This window comes from Dryobates pubescens, chromosome Z, assembly GCF_014839835.1.
Source record: "Dryobates pubescens isolate bDryPub1 chromosome Z, bDryPub1.pri, whole genome shotgun sequence".
Taxonomy (NCBI): domain Eukaryota; kingdom Metazoa; phylum Chordata; class Aves; order Piciformes; family Picidae; genus Dryobates; species Dryobates pubescens.
Window position 1 is genome coordinate 21616589 of NC_071657.1, and position 20356 is coordinate 21636944.

The window sequence follows — 20356 nt, forward strand, 5'->3', positions numbered from 1 at the left end:
GGTGTTTTCTACTTGTCTTAACTTGTGAAACTAGCCTAAAGACTAAAACATCACTGACATCTCCAATACACTACAAAGGGCTTTTGTTGGCTTGCTCAGGTTAGCGCTATCCTACTGGAGACCTAAAATGTCATTGACTTGCTGCTGTCAGCAAAACCCACTTCTCTTAGCACCTGGCAAATGTTGAAATTTCTTTGGTTTGAATAGAGCTAAAATTAAAATAGTTCTTTGATTACTTCATTATTTCTGCATCAGAACCATTGTTGATGTCAGCACAGCTATGGAAACAGAGTTTATTAAATGTTGTGACAAAGCCAGTAGAAGAGCAGAAAAGCATTAAGGAGGTTATTTTTGCATAGCACAGAAATAGCAATTTAAGATATCTGCAGTAAAATGGTATGCTTAATCCCACAACCCCTCAGATAATTAGCAACCACAAGATTTCCCCCATCACACAGAACAGCTTTAAGTTAGTTCAAATGAGGGAGCTTGGACTGTTTAAAAGAATAATGAAGCACAAGTTACCCCGCTGTGTTCCAGTCACAGAATTTGAGTAGAGCTTGAAATGATATGAAATGTTTTAATGGTCACTTGCCACATAACCAGAGGCAAAATCTGTAAGCAAGTTTAGTAGTGTATAATGCTAAATAACTGACATCATCACATCCTAAGAGCAATTGAAATGTTGTCCTTGTAAAGGATATTAACATTTTCCAGAAATTGCTTTGGGTTTGTGTATTACTGCATATACAAATACTTACTCTGTACTCATTTTGCTATTATTAATAATTCAAGCACACGATTTTACAACTAGCTAACAGAAATAAACTTAACTTTCAATCTATTCCCAGATTTTTCTAGTTGAAGCTTTTCATGTGTCAAGCATATGTGAGAGATGTCTCTACTGTCTAATAACATCTGTTCTACTAGTGGTTCCACCTTTGTTGGGATACTTATTGAATCTTCTCACCTGGCTGCCTTTTTCATGATACTTGCAGAAGTGGACAGCTCTCTTGAGACCTCTCCATCTCCATTAAATTTAGTTAAAGCTGGCTTAATGACCATGAAAGTAAAAAAGGAGGAGTTGAGTTACCAGCATGTACAAGAATGTGAACATTTTGCTCACAGAAGCCGTCTTTCCTTTAGGAAACAGAACAAATAACTTTTTTCTGTGCTGCTTCTGAAAAACTATGGGAATTATTATTTGTATTTATTACAAGAATAAATCAGTTTACCGAGTTTTTTTGATGTTGCATTGTATTTCAGATTATCATTTGAAAGCAAAACAGCTAGTATAAGGCATTCAGCAGTGATAATGTCCTTTGCATGTTAGTGTTACAAGCTGTGCAGGTACCAGGCAGCAGAATTTGGGCCATTTGGACTTGATCCCTTTTGATGCCAGACTGAAGACCAGAATTTCACAATACATTGTTTAAACAGCTATTTTAAATGCTGTCTTGTTCACAAGGGAGATTTGCCATAAGTATTTAACGAAACAGATTCCAAACAAGGAGGGGTTGACACAGTTAGTTTGAAGTAAAGCATCTGATTTGTGAATTTTACAGGAAGGATGATAGAATATAACATTTGTATAGGAAGCAATAAGCAGAAACTATTGTAATTTATATATATCTAAACTATGGCAGGCAATTAGTATTATTTCTGCTATTTTTAGACTGGGTTTTCATAGTGCTTATTTCAAGAAGGAAAAGGAGAAAGAAACAATAAACAAACAAATCTTGTTGCATTCTAAGTGCATGTTTAAATAAATCAACAGTTGTTTCAGTGACCAGCAAAGTTGCTAAATTCAAGACAATTCGCATGTTTCAGAATTTAAAATCATGAAGAAAAGCATGCACACAGACTCTGTACTTGTGTTAATGGATAAACAGAATATCAAAGGCATTAATGACTTTGAAAATATTCTGCTAGTATTGTGTTTCTGTCATTAAAATGGCCATAAAGCTCTTTCTCTGCATCCTGGACAGTTCAGCAGTGGCTCTTTTGCATAGAAACATTCATGTGCCTGTCTTGTTTGAAGGAGTATGAGGAGAGGGATAATGGAGATAACAGTGTAGCAAACTGATGCTTGTTGGTTTAGAAGCTACATCAGTTTCTACTTTCAAAATAGCTTTTACAGCCCTACCACCTAAGAGCTAGCTTTCTGCAGATTTCTGAAATACTGTTTGAATGCCACCTGACACAAAACAAAGGTTAATTATGTTTGAAGAATAACTGTGTTTTGCAGTGTGTAATCCAGCATGGAGACAAATTACATTTGTGAGAAATTTTGTAGATCCTGTCAGTTCTGGGGAAGTCTTCGTGGTTGGCTTCTACAACATAATGTTCTATTATGCAAAATCTAGATAGGACCAGTTTCTTTCTTGTAGTAGGATTTATACAGAGATAGTGATTAGTGAGTGGTACCAGAAGAGCATGAGAGTTTAGATAAAGATCAGCTTGAACAGGATGAAGACCTATCTGAGAAAACAAAAAGTACCTAAGTAGAATTAGGCAAGAATATAGGAAAGACTAGTGTGAAGGGGACTAGGAAAAGAACAAACATTAAACCTTAAATGCAGTCAACAGGAAATCATCTCTACAAATATATCTGCTAATAGATTCCACTTTCCCTTTGCATGTTGTGCTCTGCAGCATGTATAGGTGGCTAAACAGATGACAAGTGTTTTCGTTTGAAGTGGAACTTGTATTTCATTCTAATGCCTGACATTACATTACTAATAAGAGGCTTCCATTCTGTAAATGTTAAGTGGTTCTGCTCTTAGATGTGGGTTAAAATTATTGGAAATGTGTTTCTGAGGATTTTGAGCTGTTAAATTTTCTGTTGAGTTGTGGCCGTCCCTCCTTGCATTTCTGTTCAGGTTAGAATCCTTTGTGTTTCCTTTCAAGAAGATAAATACAGCATACTGCCTTGTAGTTGGAGCAACAAGAATGGTCTCAGATCACCCTAAGAGGCATGATGGAGATTAGGTAGCCTCTTTTGGAGGATCTTTTTGAAAAAATAAACTAAAATTAATATTAAATATCTCTTCAGGACTTTTGCTGAGGTTTTGAATACTGACTTGTGATGGGTTAAAGTTTCCCATTCACATTAACTAAGCACGACCAGCTCAGCTGGAAGCAGATGGAAGCTGTATTTACGAAGCAAAAAGTACACTCTACAATGGAATGTAATGAATATGTACAAAATAGACGGTATTTACAATATTCTACAAGTATTTGCAATCAGAAAATAGCACAGATACCCCCCCTGGTCAAAACGACCAGGGAAGCTGCTCCACTGCCCCCTCCACCCCCAAACCTCCCAAACCCCCTTGTACCAAAAGAGGGAGAGAAGCTGGAAGAAAAGGAGTGTTAGTGTTCTTATCTGCAAGGCCAGCATTATCTTCTCAGCAGAACAGCCAAAGCAGCTAGAACCACAGGAGAAAAGAAAGAAAATGAGAATGAAGTGCAATGTGAAAGACTGTTAGGGTACATCTGCGTCCATCCCACACATTCTGGCCAATGAAATTCGTTCAGAATACTCTTTTTTTTTTTTTTTTTTTTCCTTTTTTTTTTTCGTTTTTACACCCAATAGTGAGTTGTTTATATTTTTCCACTTTTCTGCTCAAAATCTGCAGCTAAATTTTTAAAGGCATAGCCTAAAACTGCCACATGATTTCTTTAAGATATTAAAAGAGGGGAGATAAATACCTGCTTTCTACCTCTTAGTTGTCTAATAGCCTCTTCTCATTATTGCTGTTACTATACGGAGTGAAGAGACTTCACTCAGAGCTGCTTAATAAAATTCCTTCCTTTTCCTGGAGCATATTAACTGCTGTGCCAGCAATATCAGCTAAAGGGCAATTCGGATTGCTGAAAATATGTGCCATCTTCTTTTTTCAGATGTGTAAATGTAAACATTTTCTGGCTGTGGTGAATGACTGGAATAAAAAATGAGGAAAGACTAATAAAACAGAGGAGAATGGGGGGGAAGACCTTGTGGTAAAAAGGACTTCTCTGTGTGCCTTACCCTCAGCCTTGGTTTGCAGGCAATGCTTGATTCTTACTTTCCAGGTATTTGATAGGGTGTGCTGGGGTGAATGAAGACATTCAATAGCTTCAACTCTAGGTGAAGCAGAAATAAGAATAAATCTACCAAAATATCAGTGATCAAAAAGGATGGTTGTTTTGTGGTTATGTTTGTTTAACACAAATACAGTGGGAGACTTTGACAAAGGTGAGTCAGATGAGATCTTTGTGTGCAGGATTGGGTAGAAGAGCTCACTGATGCAGTTCACAAGTTTGATTTCATTGCTAATGCAGATTGAAGGTGTGATCACAAATCTAGTTGTCTCTTTCTTTGTGTATATAGAATCACAGAATTGTTTTGGTTGGAAAAGGCCTTTAAGATCATCAAGTCTGAGCATTACCTAACTCTGTAATTGCCATTATCATAAACTGTGTGGTCAGATTCTTCCCTTCAAATTCAGCTATTTAGACTGTTTCAGCTGTCTTGCCACACTCTGTTCAGGGAATGTCTATCTAGACACTCATAGTCTCTCATTTCAGTTAAAGAAGAGTGTTGTGTTAAGAGTAATATCCTGATGTCTGCCTGTCTAAGAGTCCAGGGCTGTGGTCTGTCTTGTTCCAGTGTGTCTTAGGCCTAAACGGGCCAGGTGAATTGGACTCAGTATGTTCCCATTTGCCTCCATTGACTTAAAGAGAATGTGGAGAAGCAGTTCATATGAGGTTGTTTGTATTGTAAAAATCCAATGTTAAGGAAACCACTCAGATCCCAGATGTCTACAATTATATAAGATTAGTTCTGAAAGCATATTGTTTCTGTCACAAAACCATAATTGGGCATTGATGTGAAAGCACAGGCTGATATAAGGTAACCTTAGAATCCTTAGAGAAAACTGCATTGTCTGTCACCTGCAAAGTTAAATAAAAGTGCACACACACATATAAATGTTTATCATTTTTACTTAGTAGAATTGCAATTAAAAAAAGAAATCATTGCCAGATTATTTGTTATCTGTAACTTACAAAATACTTTTTTCACTGTCTGTAAGAAATAGCATACTCTTAACTGATACAGAAAGCAGACACCAAATTGGAAACAGTAATTTTTGTAAATTTATTAAGACAGTATCCATTCAGGTGACAGGTTTTGAAAGCACACTGCTGTACAAAAATACATTTTCTACTAATGATTTAGATAAATGTAAATTCACTTGGAAGAAATTTGGTTTAGAGAGGCTTTTTTATGTTACAGAATACTGTGAGTCTGTGCACTGGATGAAGTTATAGAGATATATCATACTTTGATGCATGTGTGGCTTTTCCCCTTTAAAAGGCTATTTTATTGAAACTGAATTATTGTAGGGATAGAAAAAGCTGTAGTTTGCACTGAATTTATCCTTGGAGGGCCAGCAGATCATTACTTTTTCTTTTAAATTAGATAGAAGGATCCAGATTCCAAGCCCATCAGGTGTTTAAAACATGCCCCTTAGCTAAAAAGTATTATAGTTAAATCTGTCATGGCCTTTTTGTTGCTTTGTGATACACTTGACAAATGCTGTCATGAAAGAGAGAAGCTACAAGTTACTCAGTCAGCCTGAAGTGGAGCAGGTCAGTGGCTACCCCAGGGAGATTGGTAGGCATACAAACCTGGCATATGGAATTGTTAAATCCATCATGGTATAAGCTCCCATGTAGGCAGTGAATTTGTTCCTGTAGTTTCTTTCAGATACTATGACAGGCATTAAAGATGTAATGTAAGTAATGTAGAGAGGAGAAATAAGAACACCCTCCCCACCCTCAATGCAACTGTAATCCTATCTCTCTAAGGAGTCCTTAGTAATAATTATAGTCATAATAAAGTGTATCTGGGCTGGAGCCTTGCACTACATTTCTCAGCTGGCACTCATTCAGAAGTGGCACATTAGGCTGAGTGCTGATAATTTGTATCCTAGAGTCCTTTTATCTGAACAAAGCTATGCTTCCACTGTGTACTTTTGGCAAAGAAGATGCACTGCTTTTCATTTATCTTTAAAAAGCAATACAGGCTTTTCTTTGCATCTTGACAAACTGCTGTTAGTCATGAAGAATGAATAAACCTGTTTGTGCTCTTGCAGTGACTGTAAGTACTTGCAGTCAAATCAGATTTCAGCACAGAAATGATTACTGCCTGATTCAAACAAAAGGATATGTTTGGATATGTTCATATAGACACTGATTTTGGGAGACTTGATAGAGTTTTACTTTCTTTGCTGCTACTTACTTCTTTCTCCAATTAAGAAAAAAAGCAGCCAACCAACAGACCCACAACTAAATAAAGCAGACATTTATTTTTTTGTTTACTCAGTAAACCACAGAGAAAGATATAACTTGGTGTGTCTTAGCAATAGACTAATTTTGTAAGAGCAGATAGCAAGACCAGGAGGTCTTGTCATCATCCTGCATAAGTAATGTATGATAGCTCTGGTGAATTGCAAGGGTTATTTTTGGGAGTGGATATGCATTGCTTGAGTGAAATGAAGTGCCATTAGTGATGTCCCTTTTATATGAATATTATCCTGCAACAAGGTCATCTTCAGTTAATTGTGCTTAAGTCTGAACTCTTCCTGTGATTTCAGATTCCAGCGAGGCGACTACCACATTGATGTCTGCATCAATGACTATCTGGATGTTTTCTGCCCTCACTATGAAGACTCAGTGCCAGAAGACAAAACTGAACGCTATGTTCTGTACATGGTGAACTTTGATGGCTACAGCTCCTGTGATCACACCTCCAAAGGGTTCAAGAGGTGGGAGTGTAATCGGCCACATTCCCCAAATGGACCATTGAAGTTCTCAGAAAAGTTCCAGCTGTTCACGCCCTTCTCACTAGGATTTGAGTTCAGGCCAGGCCGGGAATATTTCTACATCTGTGAGTATACAGAAATTTGCCACTGTTGCACAACAAGTACAAGAAACCCAGCAAATTTTTCACCTGTTCTCTGTGGAAACACAGAAGGCCAAAAGGTGTCTAATGCAGATGTCTTACAGTGAATGTACACTTAATATCTAACTATCCCCAAATACATTTTCTAGGATTCTAGCTAGTGAAAATGAGATTAAATCGTAGCTGCTTTTCTCACATCAAATAGCTTGTGGCTACTGAACTGTGGCTGACTTTTAAAGCAAAATACACTACTATGTTTGTTCCAACAGTCAGAGGAGGAAGTGAGAATGGTAGGGTGGAAGCTGTCCTTGAGGAAAAATAAGTAATCCTTTATATGAGAAATTCCTGAATTCTTACTTGCTCAGATCAAATACTTTTATCTCTGTAATATTTTTCACCCAAGGAAAGCCAAATGCGTGTATAACTCACTAAGTGGTGTGGCTGCTGATGTCAATAGTCCAGTGGTATTTAAAGTTATAATTTCTTAGAGTAAATACTCCTAACATCAAGTCAAGCAGCTTCTTTTTTTTTCCTTCTTTTTTTTCCCTTCCTTTTTCTTGAATGAGCTGTTTCTGTCAGCATGGGCAGTCTGGGGTGCTTTGGGAACAGGTGGCAAGCAGGGGAGTGTGAATGAGCTTGCACACCTTAATGTGTGCTACACAAAGCAGTAGGGAACACCCTTCCAGAGCTCTGCACTCTCCTCCACACAGATCTGCGTTGGGGCTGCTCTGAGCACCCAGAGAAGATGCAGGATAACATCTAGGAATAAGAAAGTAAAAACATCAGGAGGTTAAAAAAGAGTGGGTTACACAAACTGGTTACCTGACCCCACTGTGTTGCTGGTACTGCTTCAGTTGTCTTGGATGTTTAATGGTCCAGAAAAGATCTTAATTTATCAATTTGGTTTACATCTGAGTCTTCCACTCCTAACAAGTTCTGACAGCTCCAGCAATATTTTTTACTGTTTCTAGTGCTAAAAATTTTGTCTCCATATATGTAGCTGGCCTTTTAGCTATGAAACGTTTTTTCTACCTCATTTTGCCAGAGAAACTTATTATGTGAGGTCCCTGGTTTTCAGCCTCATTTCTTCAGAATTGAGTTTTTCTTTTTCCTATTCTAAATCTACAGGGAAATGCATTCCTCGTGGATAGTCTTCCATTTATTGTTTTTTTTCAAGCAAATAAAAGCCTTTAATGAGTGGTAGTTCAGCATCAGAAGAACAGTGCCTTTTTCTTGTGCTGAGGCACAATAATAAGAATTGTAATGATAAGGAGAGGGAACAAAATCAATGTACTGAAATGCTACTTAAAACTGATTTTTAATATGTTGATGAGAAATCATGTGAAGATTTCAGAGTTAAGTGGATAATATTCTGAGATAAATAAATCTACTGTGTAGGCCCAGTCCTACTCATTTCACTCTCAACCTTCCCATTAACTTTAACAGCTGTTTTGTGTCATTCAAAACTCTGATATCAGGCTCTCCAGGAACACTGGAGTTTTTGGTTTTTTAGGTTGTTTTGGGGGGGATTTTTTCAAAATGCAATTCCCATGCATCAGCTGTAAAGGAAGAAGAAATACTTAAGCTATGGAATGCAGTCTTTACCACCATTGTTTTGTGATTTAATGTAGCAAAGGAATGGCATTGAAGGCTGCAAGCATTAGGAAAAAACCAAACAGTAACATACCAGTTTTCTAAGTTTTAAAAAAGCAAGAAAGAATGAATGAACTGTTAAAAGTGAAAACCAAACATGAAAATGAAGGGGAAAAGAAAAGAAAAGAAAAGAAAACAAAAGATAAAGAGAAATCTCAACTTGGTCTGTCTAGCCTGCTATCTTCATTGTTAGAACATACAAAATCCATTGAACTCTGAAGAAAGACATTATTCAAATACACACAGGTTGCTCATGCCTATTTTTTCTCATTAGTGGTTAAATTCAATATATTACTAAAAACAATACGTGTCTTCTAGAACACTCATATTTTCAGGCATGTTTCAGAGACATGAAAGTACTTTTCTTTCTGTTCTGTAGTAATTTTTGCCTTCATCCTTTGCTCTGCCAAAGGCAGTAATAAAGCTGGCATTACAGTAGTTAGTTGCAAGGAATCACTGTACACTGAGTTAACATTTGTATGCATACCATCTTAGGGCAGAGTTGTTCATCCGGGAATGTTTTTTTCTCTTAGTTTCTGCTGAAGAAACAAGGTTATGAAATATTCTTGTTTCCTCTTCAAAACTGTCATCAGACTCTAGTCCAGACTACAGGGAGTGGATTCCTTATCTTTCTGTGTGTGCATGTTAAAGTTTCTTTTCCTCATCACACTTGAAACTTTTTCCCACTCTGCTGAGACACTGTATGTAGGGGTTACAAAATACGTAGTCTAGACCTCTGGAATTATTGAGTGGTTGTATACATATTTAGCTTGGTTACTGTCTGGTGCTTTTAAGGATGTGACTTGCCTGTCTTGCTTCCATTATTTTCAGAAAATGCAATAAAACTGGGCAAGGGAAGATGGATAAAACAATCAAGGGGGGAAAAGGATCCTAAATCTTTAAAGGTTAAGTAATTAAAAACAAGTGCATAATTTTAATTACCTTATCTTAATTATGGATATTATTTTTATTAATATGCTAAATATTAAATAAAATACCAATAACAACTGGGCAAATAAACATTAGAGCTTAGAAATAATAAAATGAAGACATAGCTAGAACCAGACTGATGCAGATTACTGCAGAATCCTTACCACAGTTTCAGGACCAAGCTCCTTAGTCAATTTAAGGCAGAAAAGAAGTGTTTATAATATTTCCACTTTCGTTGTCTTACTTTCACATATTAATTTGGTAGTTAGCTTACCTTATTAATAACATGTCAAATTGAACTCTCATTCAGGCAGTAGTGGTCTCTGATGACAGCTGAGCTGAACTTATTCTCTCTGCTCCCTTCTGCTATGTTTTGTGTGTGCTTAAGTATTCAGTGTTTGCACTATTATGTTTCTATAATCACTCCTACAATCCTCTAGCAGTTTCTCTGTCCTGTGCAATTCCATGTTTCATATCCATGTTAATTTTGGGGAGGGTTACTTTTTCTTTTTTTGTTTTTGTTTCAAAGCTGTAAGCTTATTTTGAAGTCATTGTCATGAAGTTGCTTCTTTTCCATTCCCTCCTTTCCATCTGAGATGCTTATGGTAAAAACCACTAGGTGAGGAACAGGGGAATAAAGCCTCTCCCACTGTAAGGGATGATCATGTCCAGGAATGAGGAATCTGAAATACATAAATCTATGAAACATGATGAGATGCATCCCATAGTACTGAAGGAATTGGCTGATGCAGTTGCCAAGGCACTTTCCATGTTATTTGAAAAGTTCTGGCAGTCAGGTGAAGTCCTGAGGGTCCTGGAGATACCAGCCTGTCAGTCTCACCTCTGTGTTTGGAACGATCATGCAACCGATCCTCCTAGAAGCTATGCTAAAGCACATGGAGGACAGGGTGATAATTCAAGACCAATGATACGCATTGCTCTTCACCAAGGGCAAGTCTTGCCTACCCAGCCTAGTGGCTTTCTTTAATGAAGAAAGAAGGACAAGGGAAGGACAATGGATATCTGAATTCCTGCAAGGCCTTTGATGTGGTCCCCCACAACATCCTTCTCTCCAAAGTGGTAAGATACAGATTTGTTGGGTGGACTGTTCAGTGGATATGGAATTAGTTGCATGGTTGCATCCAGAGGGTAGTGGTCAATGGCTCAATGTCCATATGGAGACAACTGACAAATGGTGTCCTTCAGGGTTCCATACTGGGACCAGTGCTGTTCAGCATCCTCATCTTGAAATAGACAATGAGATGAACTGAACCCTCAGCAAGTTTGTTGATGATATCAAACTGACTGCTGAGGTTGACATGATTGAGGGATGAGATGCCATCCAAAGGGACCTAGAAAAGTGGTGCCAGGTGAGCCTCATAGGGTTCAGATAAAGTGAAGCACCAAAGTCCAGGCAATACTTGCTACTGATACAGGCTGAGGGATGATGAGATCAAGAACAGCCCTTCAGAAAAGATCCTGGAGAAACTGGTGAATGAGAAGATGGACATGAGCCAGTAATGTGCACTTGCAGCCCAGAAGGCAAACTGTATCCTGTTTTGCATCAAAAGAAGTGTGGCAAATAGGTTGAGAGGGGTGATTCTTCCACTCTGCTCTTGTCTGCTGAAACCTTATCTGGAGTATTGTGTCCAGCTCTGGGGCACTCAGCAGAGGAAGGACATGGCTCTACTGAAGTGGGTCCAAAGGAGGGCCACGAAGATGAGAACTGGAGCAGCTCTCCTATGAATACAGGCTGGGAGAGTTTGAATTGTTCAGTGCTGTGAAGGGAAGGCTCTAGGGAGACCTTACAGCTGCATTTCAGTATCTGAAGAGGACCTACAGGAAAGCTGGGAAGGGACTATTTAGAAGGGCTTGTAGCGATAGTATAAAGGGCAATAGTTTTAAACTACAGCAGGTTAGATTTAGGTTGGTTATTAGGAGGAAATTCTTTACTATAAGAGTAGTGAAATACTGGAACAGGCTGCTGTTACAGCTTAAAACTAGATTCTAGTTGTAAACAGAATTTTCCAGAGGATTTGCCCAGTCTGAGAGGGGTGAACTCCTTGAAGTTCATATTACAATAAAAGGTAAATCTGTCTCACTCAATTTGTCTGAAAAATAGCTTGTGGAACAAGCCTACTATCTCTTTCTCTCACACTGTTCCTGATTGGGCTTTGGGCTTTGCTATTCTCCCTCTGATCTTGTGGCTTCTCTGTTTTGACTTCTGTAAGGCACAGGATGGGTGGAGAGAGAGTGTGGTTGTATAGTCTTCTGGGCCCCTTTGTGCCCTCCTGGGGACAATGAGCAGAATTAAAGTATTGTGAGGGGGGTGTGCATGCAGTGCTGTTGTTGAGCTGTGCATATATAAAAATATACCATGTATGTATTTATTGGTTTTTAAAAATAATTTTATGCTTAGTCTCTTGTGAAAATACAATTCCATTTTTGCTTCCAAATTCTGAGTGTGGTGAATTCGCTCTTTGGGGCAGATTTCCAAAACAAGTTACCGGCAGGGGCAGGGGGAAGAAATCCAATCCAACCTATAACATTTGCCCAGGGAGGTGGTAGAGGCCCCATCCCTGAACACATTCAAGGTCAAACCTGATTGATCTAGTTTAAGATGTCCCTGCTCAGTGCAAGGGATTGGACAAGATGACCTTTAAGGGTCCCTTCCAACCAGATTCTTTCTGTGTTTCCATGCTTTCTCCAAGTAGCCTAGCTACTCAGTTTCTGGAGGTGGGGAGGACCACCACTGCTTGGTGATAGTGATGATAGTAAAGATTTTTTGTTATTAAGGAAGAATTATTGACAGAGTTAAACCATTTAACTTACAGGGAATAACTGTTCATATCCCTATGAAAATCAGCAGTTAGCATAGGGAGGGCACTGCCCTCTTGTTATGGAAATTGACACAGATCTAACAGAAGCTTTCTTGGCTAAGAACCTGGAATAGCTGGATTGCCAGCTTGTCTATTATTCTTTTAGGATAAGTTGTGTAGAGCAAGAATTAAGAAAAGGGACTTCATAGAGGCAAGATTAAATAGGCTGTGATAATATGTTGGAAAAAAATGCTGAGAAATGTTTATGCTGCAGTTTATTAACAGTTACTTGGCAATTTTAACGTGCTGAAAGAGTGGTATGTGGTGAAGAGGTTATTAAATTTATGAATATAAAATATGAGTTATGAAAATGTTATTTTTGTTAATCAAATTATTAATAACCAATGAATCACCAACTTATATACATGTTCTAGTGCACATTCGTGAAATACATTCCACAAGTGGCTTAGTGTTACAATTAGAACTTAATTGAACTAGTTAGAGATTATTTCTAATAACAAAGGGTGCAGTTCCACCGCTTGGCCACTAGATGGCGGCGCGGCAGAACGTGGGTGGCTTCTGGCCACACGCAGCAGTATTATAATTTTTCTCTATGTCAGCGATTACTCTGCTAGACGCGGGTACTTTGATCTGAGTTCTAGTGGATGGAAAGCATGTAGAAGATACTCTGTAGCTGTTAGTTTGTAGCAAAGTGGGGGTCCTGCAGGTGACAGTCGTGGACTGATTCCTAGTCAAGTTACATAGCGATGTTGGGTTACTGTCGCCTCTCTCCGCAGCAGTGGAGAGGGAAATAATGGAACCTAAGCTTGGCTCAGAAGCAGGTCCCTTCAGAATTCGGTCAATTCCCTCCAGACAACAGGGATCGGTCCTGGTTGGGGTTGGGCCATAGGGTCGGCCCTCAGGAGTCAGCTCACTCAACAGGGCGGGGTGACGGTTGCCGGCAGGCAGACTCGGAGGACACGGCAGCCGGCAAAGCTGCAGGATCGGCCCAGACATGGCAATTCTGGGGCTGAGGTAAACAGCCTTGGAGAGAGAGTGTGGCTGCATTAGGCGGCTCCTCTCCTGCTACAGCGAGGCTAGGCAACTGTGGACTCGATCTCGATCAAGTCCCTTCTCCCCAGCAACTGGGCAGGTCTTACCCTCGGGGGGGTTGGTCCAGTCTTCCAGTGGCACGGTGGGCTCTCCCGGTCAATACGACTGGCTGTGGCGACGCTGGGTTCCTTGGGCTCAACGAAGCGTCCTCCCTCTGTGGAGATGATTCTCCAACTGCTTCTCACGATGCAGAGGCTTTTAGTATGCATGCATGTATTACAGAAGCTAAACAGCAATAAACTCAATGGCAGAGGCTGCGGCTCGAGAGTTACACTCTTGAGCAAGCACAGAGACAAAATGGAAGAGGAGGCAACTTGTTTACCACCTGGGGTGATACGTATAGATTCCCTCGAGGCTGGGTTTGACCAATGGGCACTCTCATAAACAACTAGCTTCAGCCTATAGAAAGTGTGAAGCTAGAATTCTGCCATATTTGGCGTTTGCACGAGCACTGTATGCGCTGGGTGCGTGCTGGCCTGGCTAATGCCTTGGCTTTTGTCTTCCTCCTGAAGGAGGGGGAACTTGCCCACATGCTGGGACAAGATTCAGTATCTGGGCATAATGTGCCTTCACCACATGGTATTAAACAAATGAGCTCATTGCTTTTGCTGAAGCACCATCTTAATATTAATGGTTATCAATGTTTTTCATGAACAAGCATAACTCACTGTAAGATGATCATTTCCTTTAGAGATCTCATGTTTTCCGCTGTTTTATTTTGATGTAATATTAGCACAAAACAGACTGAACTGTAATCTTGATGTGTCAAGAATAGGTAAATATGATTCTCCCCAAAAAACTACCCTTTTCTCTTTCTCTCTTTTTTTTTGTTTGTTTGTTGGTTGGGGTTTTTTTGTTTTCATCCCAAAAGCAGAGACTCACTTTTTCAGAACTATCTGGTGTTTGTACACCAACTTATATTGCTGGCTGTGGGTCTGGTACACCTGCTTCTGGTAGGAGGTGCTATCTGGAGGTGTACGGATGGTATTTCTCAGGTTCTGAGTTTGAGCTATTTGAGGAAATTCCTACTTCAAAAGGAGATAATGTGAAGAACACAGTGTGAGTACTCAGTTGCATCCCAGAGAGTATTAAGAGTTAGTCAGTGGTTAATGTAGGTGGTTTGGCTAATGGTTAGGTTAATTACATTTTTTGAGGAAGCCAGCAGTTACTTTTGCTATTGTATCCCAACTGGGGTAGCATAGTAATATTTAACTAGTAAGAATCATAGAATCACAGAATCAGTCAGGATTAGAATAGAATTGGAATAGAATAGAATAGATTGGAAGGGACCACAAAGATCATCTAGTTCCAACCCCTCGCCCATGGGCAAGGACACCTCACACTAGATCAGGCTGGCCAGAGCCTCATCCAGCCTGGTCTTAAACACCTCCAGGGATGGGGCCTCAAGACCTCCCTGGACAACCCATTCTTCACCACTCCAACAGTGAAGAACTTCATCCTCACGTCCAGTCTGAATCTCCCCACCTCCAGCTTCATTCCATTCCCCCTAGTCCTATCACTACCTGATATCCTAAGAAGTCCCTCCTCAGCCTTCTTGTGGGCCCCCTTCAGAAACTGGAAGGCCACAATAAGAGGTTTTGTGTTTCTGCTTGTTCAGGCAGATGGCCATTTTGTGCACTTGTAAAGCTACTTGTCTCACAAAGTCCTCAGCTCAAACTCTGACTTCTTGACCAATACCACCCTTGATAACTTTTTCTGAGGGTAAAATAAGATTGTCTGTATGTGAAAGCAGATTGTTTTGCTTTTTCCACAGCAATGTTGTAATGGGTTGGGGCAGACCCCCTCCCCACCATGCACAGAAATAACGACTCAGACAAACTGATTGCAAAAGTAGTGAAGAGTTTAAATAGAGAACAGTGAGTGTGCACAAAAGGAAACATAGTGACAAGAAAGGAACCAAAGTAAACCCAGAAAGACCCCAAACCCCACCTGAGGGTGCATCCAAAACCCCCAGGGCTCCTCCTTCCCCCCCCTACTATTAGGCGGGTCTCAGCTGGCCAGATCTGAGACTGCCCATCCCCCAGTGGCCTTGGGCCCAATCAGGCCCATGGCCAGGAGATCTCTCCCCCAGTTACCAACTCTCAGAGAGGGAAGGAAAGAGGAAGTGCCAGACCCCACTGCAAAATTTATAGTGGTGCAAGGGATTATGGTAGAAATACCTAATTTCCTGTGTCCACCCACTGGGATGAACTTCTGGACACAGGAAACACCCCTGTAGCAGAGTGCACCCAGCCCAAACTACAACAAATGTGTAGGAGAAGATCTTTCAGCAAACCCCCTATTTGGATGGGATTTTCCCCACATATCAATAATTTATGTGCTGTAAAAGTACTGGACATTCTCACCCCTTGAATCTGTCAAAACTCAAAGTTAAATATTTGACTTGGGGTTTTAGAGAGAATTTAGCTTTAGACTCTAGATTTAGAGAGTTTTGTGATCTCTAGAGATAGGAGTAGAGCAAATTGATGATAAGTCTTGTCATGCCATACTCATACTGAGTATAAGCTTATACTGAGGACAGTGGAGTCACTGTGTTTACTCAGTAGGCTAAACTTTAATTAAAAAGTATTTCTGCTTATGGAAATGGTCAACTTAAGTAGCGGATATTTTGCTTTCAAAGTTAAGACAGGATTTGTCATTCAGCAAGTGAGAAAGAGCCATCTGTCTTGAATTCAAAAGGTGTTAGTTAATGCAGTGTTTGTGTTTTCTTGTTGGATTTTGAAGCCATGAGGTCAGGAGATTCCTTTTGGAACTCTCTCTCTCTCTGGATGTCCTGGATTCACACCAAAAGCTAAAAAATTAAGATTAACTGAAGAATGCTATTAAAAGACACTAAGGAAATTTTCTTTTAAGGAGATGTTGTTTATTTCTTGGTCCCCTGTTACCCTTCCAATCAAGCTCTGATCAGCATAACCACTGATGCTACTCTGACAGAAGCACACTCAGACATGCCACTTTGCTGTGCATGCTGCTTTGATAGCTAGTTTACCAGAATCACTGGAGATGTTCTGAATGAAATCAAAGCAATTGAAATGGTTTGATAAATGTGTACTTTAAAAAATATTTTTGTGTGATAACATTAGACAGACAAGGAAGGTGACCTTTAAAAAGGAATCCATGCTTAGCCTAGTGTGTAGATTAAAGGACTGGTTTCTCTTAGAAAGCATCAGAAAAATTAAGTGCTGGTCCAGCTAAAAAGAAAGCAGAAACAATATCCAGTGTCTAATAGATTTTGACATTGGTGGTGTTTTTGGAATCCTCAAAGGGAGTGTTAAAAGCTGTTGAATAAATTGGAACTCAGGAGAAGGCCATGTAAGAAAGTAAAGAGGATGTGCTGGTGTCTAATATATGAATTTTCCAAAGGGAAGGAATGTCTCTCAGATGACAAGTTGAAAGAAGATTATTTGGCTTTATGTGCTTCAAAAATCCAAGTGCCATTAAGATCCTGGTAGCTGAATTATAAAGCAACTTTGAAAGCTGTCTCATGAGAATATTGTGTAAGATCTTAGTGACTGGTATAGCTTTCTAATGAAGTGCTGATTTTGGATATTAGAGGAATGAGGGAGTGCCCACAGACAGAAGGGATGAGTGACAGTTTTTTTTGCTCCTCTGTCTTGTTTTTCTATTTCATCTAATGTGCTAGATGAAGGCTAGTTCATTTAGTAGGAAAATAAAGCATATATTGAATGTTCATATGTGATCTTCAAACCACAAGTGTTAAAAAGATCATTTGGGCCTTGGTAAAACACTTCCAAGAAGCAACAGGAACTTGATATGGTCATAATTGACCTAACTGATGTGAAACGGTGGCTAAAGGTTCCATGCTGGTGGCTATGGATTATTGTAATTTTTAACATTTGTGATTCTTGTGAAATCCCCTTGCAGCCTTCATGAAAGTAAGTATTTAAACTCCAGAGTTCTACCAGAAGTACAATTGAATGCACAGCATACAAACATTTAGATCCTTATGGAGCATTCATCATTCCTTGTTTTACATCAGATTAGATGTTCAACAGCTACAATGTAACATCTCAGAGGTGGCTGTACTTCTTTGGTGGGTGAGGCTTTTTGAAGTGGTACTTTACTGAGATGTTTTGAGTTTAAGAAGGTGAAGAACATAGATTCCTTGGATGGAAGAACTCATAGAAGTAGTAGAAGTATCAATATTTATCTGATGACTTACAACCCCATAACAGTATTCTAATTTGATTTCACAACAAACTGAAACCTGTTTAATAATCTGTTATGTTTTCTAACATGGAGTAGATGCCAACAGAAATGGAAATAACATAGCAGTAACATTTGGAACAACAGCATTGTACTTCATTTCCTCTATGTCATCAGCATGTTGATTTCCCTGTTCCACAGAGTCACTCCGAAGGCAACACTTTATGCACTGATATTATCGGTCATAATACAAACTGAGTATATATTCATGCCTGCAGCCAACAGACTAAAACTAAACTCTCTCAATAAAAAATTCTTCCACTGCCTGAGCAATTGCCTAATGATCTTATTTCATAAGTTAATATATATCATTCAAATTCATATTTTCACAAATACTACATAGGTTTAAAAGAAGCAAATTTGTTTCTAAGCTCCTTAACCCTCTAGCATTAGACAAGGCTGTAAAATAGGAGAATGTTATGAAATGCTCAGTAACTTTTTATTCCCCAGTCATGCATACTATTCAGATAAGGTGGCAAAGACAATGTCATATGCAATTAATAATTCTATCTCCAAGATTCTTGGCAAGTCAATACAAATTATGTAGAATAATGTTTTTCAGAATATTCAGAAGTGCATAGAAATACTTTGTTATAAAAAACTTTTCAGAATTCCAAATGTTTCCACTTGCCCTCAGGAAAGCAGTAGGTCATCCTTTGATCTATATTACTGGCTAAATGAAGTTTTTACTGCCTCTAAAATTTTGCTGGGTTCTCTTTCACATCATCAATATTTAGTATTTAAAGTATCAAGTCATATATCCAGCTACATACAACTGAAGGGCTTGAAGGTGTATTGGAATCTTATTTTCCCTATACCTCTATACTCAAAAGTAACCAGGCTCCTGATGATGAATATAGGAAATAACATTGCTGATGATCTTCTGGGAGTGAAATAATCTTAATTATTTGAAGGATAATCAGAATGACAGTATATTAATCAGTTTAAGGAGCTCTGACAATTTGGTCATAGCGGTGTTCAAAAAGTGTTCAGAGAAAAATACAGTGGAATGATGTTATGTACACTGTTTTAAGAGTGGTAGGTTAGAATATCATTGTCTCGGTCCGGAGAGGGAAGGAGACTAGTTCTTTTGAATATTCCCGTGCTGTGAAATTAATCGGCACAAACGAGGCCAAAATATCAACAGCTAGACTATTTATTACATACATAAAATGGAAAATGGAAATAAGAAGGGGAGAGGGAGAAGATAGAGAGGGAGAGAGAGAAGAGAGAGAGAGAAGAGGAAAGGAATCATATTACCACACCCCTCACCCACCCCAAGACAGTTTGAGTCTGTGGAGGAGAGGTGCTGTATGAGGTGCTGGGTTTGTGCTGAGGCGTTGGCTGGAGATGCGATGTGATCCCTCTGGGCAGCCTGGGTCTGTAGAGAAAGGGTGCTGAGGCTTTGGCTGGAGAACAGATGAGGTCCCTCTGGGCAGCATGGGTCAGCTCCATGAGTAGAGGACATGGAGAGAGGGTTCAGTCTGCTTCCTTCCTTCTCAGCAGCATGGTCCTCCTTCAGCGTTTTTCTCTCTGCGTTTTTCTTCCCTTCATTGCGGTTTTCTTCCTCTGCGGTTTTCTTCCCCTGAGCCAGTAGTGGTCAAGTCTTTTATACAGTTTTTAGTCCTTAGGTATGTGTCCAAGCATTGTCCCTCAGGAATTCAGGAGCCAGGAAATCATAAGTATCCAGATATCGTTCCCCAGGAAGTCTTTCTGTGTATTCATGTGAGTTTGGACAGTGGTCTGGATGGAGTGGGGGGGGGCCTCCGCCTCCTTCCTCTCCATCTCCCTGCCTACCCACTTATCACACATCAGGAGACAGGTGGAGAGTCCATTGACTCATCACCCTCCCTTCCTGGGGGTATCTGATAGCTGTCTTGAAGGCGTGATGGCTGGGTCCTTGGGTCATTGTTATAGGCCAGCTGCAGTCCAGTGTTATCACGAAGCAATCGCAAGGTGATTTGCATCCAGGATTGGTACTGTCTGGGCAAGCAGCAAGTGATTTTATCTTTGTTGAGTCACACCAGGAGTTTAGACTCTTACACCACCCCGTCAATCAAAGATAAAAGCAAGAAAGAAAGAAAGAAAAGAAAGGAAAGGAAAGAAGTTTTAAACAATTTTTTCAATAGACATAAGTTTTGGTTGGCTAATGGCACAAATCTGTTGTACACCATCATTAGACACAAATTGCATATTGGACACTACACAAGGTGAAAGATTAACAATACTAGCAAAATAGAACAAAATTTAAACAGGTAATTACACAAGGTGAAAGCATCCTTGTTCCTCCTGGAAGCCAAGAGAACAAACCCATACCCCCCCCACCCCGTCAGTCCTTCAGTTTGGAATTGAAGTGAGAGCTTCCTTCCAGATCTGAATGTCTGCGGGGCTATGGAAAGTACAGTCTTTGAAGAGATGTCTTCTGTGATGCAAAACTTGAGAGGTCTTCTATATTGTAACAAGACAAGTCCTTCTGACAATACATCAGGTAGAATTCAGCATTATAACTTAAACAACAGGTAATTTTAGCATTAGACTTAAATAAGAAACTCAACCTTAAAACATACAAAACTGGTATTTCCAGGTTCCCATACAGTCACCCTCTCAGGTGATGTCCCTTGAAAGAGTTTGCTTAATTACT

General features: G+C 39.5%; 1 protein-coding gene across 1 annotated transcript in view; it reads left to right on the forward strand.

Annotated features, from left to right (window-relative positions):
• EFNA5 (ephrin A5) overlaps window positions 1-20356 on the forward strand; it is a 261962-nt gene that overhangs the window by 204744 nt on the left and 36862 nt on the right. Inside the window, exon 2 of the mRNA XM_054178587.1 lies at window positions 6645-6937. Within this exon, the coding sequence (XP_054034562.1) occupies window positions 6645-6937 (293 nt within the window). The remainder of the gene's footprint in view (window positions 1-6644; window positions 6938-20356) is intronic.